Raw genomic sequence first — 5000 nt, forward strand, 5'->3', positions numbered from 1 at the left:
AGACCTGGACATTCCCTCCCCCCACCCAGGGTTCACCCAGCCTGGGGTTCCCTCCCCCACAACCATTACCACCACCAATAGCCTCTCCGGCCAGACCCCAATCCCCACCCAGGGTGCCGCTGACCAAGACAAACCCCAGGACGGAGGCCCTGAAGTGGGCCTCGGGACCCTTCACTTCTCCCTGGAATACAACTCAGAGAAGAAGGCCTTCGTGGTTCACATCAAGGAGGCCCACGGGCTGACCCCGACCGACGAGCAGTCCCTGACCTCTGACCCCTACATTAAGCTGACCCTGCTTCCGGAGAAGAAGCACCGGGTCAAGACTCGCGTCCTGAGGAAGACTCTGGACCCGGCGTTTGACGAGACCTTCAGTTTCTACGGGATCCCATTGGTCCGTGTGCAGGAGCTGTCCCTCCACTTCATGGTGCTCAGCTTCGATAGGTTCTCCCGCGATGAGGTCATTGGTGAGACTCTCGTCCCATTGGCCGAGATCAACCTGGCGGAGGGGCGTGTCCTCATGAGCCGTGAGATCATAAAGAGGAATGTCAGGGTAAGAGAGAGTTACTTGGTTCTTCCATTAGTGTCTAAAACAAGTTCTGCTTGGCATAATTACCATTAGCGTCTAATACAAAATCTGCCTGGCATAATTACCATTATCATAATATGAATGAAGTCCTCGGGCTAGTGAGGGTTTCTACCTGATTTAATAATACATCCTCCAGGTGTCTAATAGCACACAGTACTAATGGAGCAACACAGGTAGAATCACAGCTCATGGCACCTTATTCCCTATTCTAATACCCTATTTCCTATAGCGCACTTCTTTTGACAAGGGCCTATAGGGAATAGGGTGGCATTTCTGGACCTAACCACAGTCATTTAGTTGTATCAGATAGCAGATTTATCACTCTACCAGCCATTGTATCTTTAGAATCTCTAGATCATTCTAGAACAGATCATTCTAGAATATATTATTCTAAAACAGATCATTCTAGAACAGATCATTCTAGAACATATTATTCTAAAACAGATCATTCTAGAACAGATCATTCTAGAACAGATCGTTCTAGAACAGATCATTCTAGGTGTGATGGTGATATCCCATCCTCTGTGTAGTGCTGTCATTGGCTGTGGATGTCTAGGACAGGAATACTATGACTGAGAGTTGTAGGCTATGTTCTACTATATTCTATGCTATTGTATTGTACACATGTTAGGTGTACATTGGTGAAAGTAGTAGTGGTAGTAGTAGTAGGAGAGAGAGAGAGAGAGAGAGAGAGATTAAAGAGAGAAAGAAAGAGAGAGTAAAAGAGAGAGAGAGCATTTAAAGAGAGAGAGAGTAAAAGAGAGAGAGAGTAAAAGAGAGAGAGTAAAAGAGAGAGAGAGAGTAAAAGAGAGAGAGTAAAAGAGAGAGAGTAAAAGAGAGAGAGAGTAAAAGAGAGAGAGTAAAAGAGAGAGAGAGTAAAAGAGAGAGAGAGTAAAAGAGAGAGAGTAAAAGAGAGAGATAGTAAAAGAGAGAGAGAGTAAAAGAGAGAGAGAGAGTAAAAGAGAGAGAGAGTAAAAGAGAGAGAGAGAGTAAAAGAGAGAGAGAGTAAAAGAGAGAGAGAGAGTAAAAGAGAGAGAGAGTAAAAGAGAGAGAGAGAGTAAAATAGAGAGATAGTTTAAAGAGAGAAAGAAAGAGAGAGTAAAAGAGAGAGAGTAAAAGAGAGAGAGAGTAAAAGAGAGAGAGTAAAAGAGAGAGAGAGTTTAAAGAGAGAGAGAGAGAGTAAAAGAGAGAGAGAGTAAAAGAGAGAGAGAGTAAAAGAGAGAGAGAGTTTAAAGAGAGAAAGAAAGAGAGAGTAAAAGAGAGAGAGTAAAAGAGAGAGAGAGTAAAAGAGAGAGAGTAAAAGAGAGAGAGTAAAAGAGAGAGAGTAAAAGAGAGAGAGAGTAAAAGAGAGAGAGTAAAAGAGAGAGAGTAAAAGAGAGAGAGTAAAAGAGAGAGAGAGTTTAAAGAGAGAAAGAGAGAGTAAAAGAGAGAGAGTGTGTAAAAGAGAGAGAGTAAACGAGAGAGAGAGTTTAAAGAGAGAAAGAGAGAGTAAAAGAGAGAGAGTAAAAGAGAGAGAGATGTCTCTGTGTAGTGTTGTGTACCAGGCTTCTAGACTCTTCTATGTCTCTGGTTGGCTCCTCTCTGCTGCTGCTCTTCTGAGAACAGAGACAGGACGAAAGGGTTTGTATGTACTGATGACGTCTTGTCTCTCAGTCGTATGTTCTCTCTCACGTCTCATGTGTACAAACGACAGATAGAGATCGATGGATAGACAGACAGATGCAAACTCACTCATGAAAACGTGATGCTAGGTACTGAGAAAAATAATGTTACTCCTTCTATGTGGATGTCAGATGAGAGAACAACAGTTGTGGTTCTATAAGTGATGTGATGAGAGAAACAGGGCTTGTATGGAACGGATCTCTGTCGTAATGTGGATCCGTAGTGTTAATGTGGGTGTGGGACACATTCTCTAATCTGTCTGTAGTATGATCTCTATGTGGAAAGAGGGGGAGGAGGGAGGAAGAGAGGAGATAGAGAGAGAGAGAGAGAGAGAGAGAGGGGGGGAGAGAGAGAGAGAGAGAGAGAGAGAGAGAGAGAGAGAGGAGAGAGAGAGAGAGAGAGAGAGAGAGAGAGAGAGTGAGAGAGAGAGAGAGAAAAGGGCTGTGGCCGGCTGTGTCTGTATTCTACTGCTGTCACCAGATCAATACTCTGTGGACTGTTCTACACTGTGGGCTGTTCTACACTGTGGCCTGTTCTACACTGTGGACTGTTCTACACTGTGGACTGTTCTACACTGTGGACTGTTCTACACTGTGGGCTGTTCTACACTGTGGACTGTTCTACACTGTGGGCTGTTCTACACTGTGGACTGTTCTACACTGTGGACTGTTCTACACTGTGGCCTGTTCTACACTGTGGACTGTTCTACACTGTGGCCTGTTCTACACTGTGGACTGTTCTACACTGTGGGCTGTTCTACACTGTGGACTGTTCTACACTGTGGCCTGTTCTACACTGTGGACTGTTCTACACTGTGGACTGTTCTACACTGTGGGCTGTTCTACACTGTGGGCTGTTCTACACTGTGGGTTGAGGGTGTGGTAGGAGCAGCCATCGCGCCCCCTCTCTCTCTCATTTCTCTCTGACTAGAGGCCCCCTGGGGATTCGTCACACAGCGGAGGAACCAGGAAATGGCTGTGTGTAAAGTGCGTGGTCATTCAAGCAAATGAATTCAGTTCATCTCTGGCTAAGACAAAGTACAGTTGCAGTAGATGGAGCTGATACAGTCTATGTGTTGACACACATATATAGATATGTGTAAAATGTCAGGTCTTTGAATTTATCGTTTTATTCTTAATTCTACCTCTCTCTCCTCCCACTCTCTCCCCTCCCTCCCCTTCTCCTCTTCCCCCTCCCTCCATCTCCCCTCCCTCCCCTTCTCCTCTCTCCCCTCCCACTCTCTCCCCTCCCTCCCCTTCTCCTCTTCCCCCTCCCTCCATCTCTCCTCCCTCCCCTTCTCCTCTTCCTCCTCCCTCCCTCACCCCCTCTACCCCACTCTCCTCCCCTTCTCCTCTTCCTGCTCCCTCCCTCACCCCCTCTACCCCTCCCTCACCCCCTCTACCCCTCTCTCCTCTCTCTCCCTCCTCCCTCCCTCACCCCTCTACCCCTCCCTCTCTCTCCCTCCTCCCTCTCTCCCTCACCCCTCTCTCCTCTCCCTCCTCCCTCCCTCACCCCCTCTTGCCCTGCCTCCTCCCTCCCTCTCTGCCTCCTCCCTCCCTCTCTGCCTCCTCCCTCCCTCCCTCTCTCCTCTCCCTCCCTCTCTCCTCTCTCTCCCTCTCTCCTCTCCTCTCCCTCCCTCTCTCCCTCCTCCCTCCCTCCCTGTGTATAGAGGGGTGCTGGTCGAGGGGAGCTGCTGTTGTCTCTGTGTTACCAGTCCACCACCAGTACTCTAACAGTGGTGGTGTTGAAGGCTCGCCACCTGCTCAAGACCGATAACCACACAACCTCAGGTAACACACACACACACACACACACACACACACACACACACACACACACACACACACACACACACAGACCGATAACCACGGAACCTCAGGTAACACACACACACAGAGTATTATTCTGTCAGATGTGACTAATATGATGAATGGTGTTTCCTACATAGTGCCCTATGAGTCCGGGTCAAAGCTAGTACACTAGAGAGTAGGATATCACTTGGGACAGACACACTACTCTTCATACAGGTCGTAATGACACAGAGACAAGACGGAGCTAGTTTGATCTCCTTGTAATATACCACACACACACACACACACACACACACACACACACACACACACACACACACACAGACACACACACACACAGACACAGACACACACACACACACGGACACACACACACGGACACACACACAGACACACACACTCTCTATCATCTCCTCTGTATTGATCTCTCTATTGATCCTTGGCTAGAATAATGTGCTATGAATTCTATTCTCTCTCTCCCCCCTCCCTTCCTCCCTCTCTCCCTCCCTCCCTGCCTCCCTCCCTCCCTCCCTCTCTGCCTCCTCCCTCCCTCTCTCCTCTCCCTCCCTCCCTGCCCCCTCCCTCCCTCCCTGCCTCCCTCCCTTCCTCCCTCCAGAGCCGTATGTGAAAGTCAACCTGTTCCAGGGGAAGAAGCGTGTCAGTAAGAAGAAGAGCCACGTAAAGAAGTGTTCCCCCAACCCTGTGTTCAACCAGCTGTTTGTGTTTGACGTGTCCTCCCAGGAGAGGCTGAGGGAAACCAGCGTGGAGCTCCTCCTAATGGACTCTGAGTCTCCATCAACCAGGAGGGGGGACTCCACCCGCTCCCCCAACCCCGTCCTGGGGCGTCTGGTCCTGGGTAACGCCGCCTCCGGCACCCCTGGAGAGCACTGGAGGGAGATCTGCGACCACCCGCGCCGGCAGATCGCCAAGTGGCACGCCCT

General features: G+C 49.0%; 1 protein-coding gene across 1 annotated transcript in view; it reads left to right on the plus strand.

The window, feature by feature from the left end:
* Positions 1–5000, plus strand: part of LOC115121981 (synaptotagmin-4-like) — a 7860-nt gene that overhangs the window by 2740 nt on the left and 120 nt on the right. Inside the window, exons 2-4 of the mRNA XM_065025059.1 lie at positions 1–550; positions 3918–4038; positions 4676–5000. The exon at positions 1–550 is cut by the window's left edge and continues 412 nt beyond it; the exon at positions 4676–5000 is cut by the window's right edge and continues 120 nt beyond it. Of these exons, the coding sequence (XP_064881131.1) occupies positions 1–550; positions 3918–4038; positions 4676–5000 (996 nt within the window). The remainder of the gene's footprint in view (positions 551–3917; positions 4039–4675) is intronic.

The sequence above is a fragment of the Oncorhynchus nerka genome, linkage group LG12 (assembly GCF_034236695.1).
Source record: "Oncorhynchus nerka isolate Pitt River linkage group LG12, Oner_Uvic_2.0, whole genome shotgun sequence".
Lineage (NCBI taxonomy): Eukaryota > Metazoa > Chordata > Actinopteri > Salmoniformes > Salmonidae > Oncorhynchus > Oncorhynchus nerka.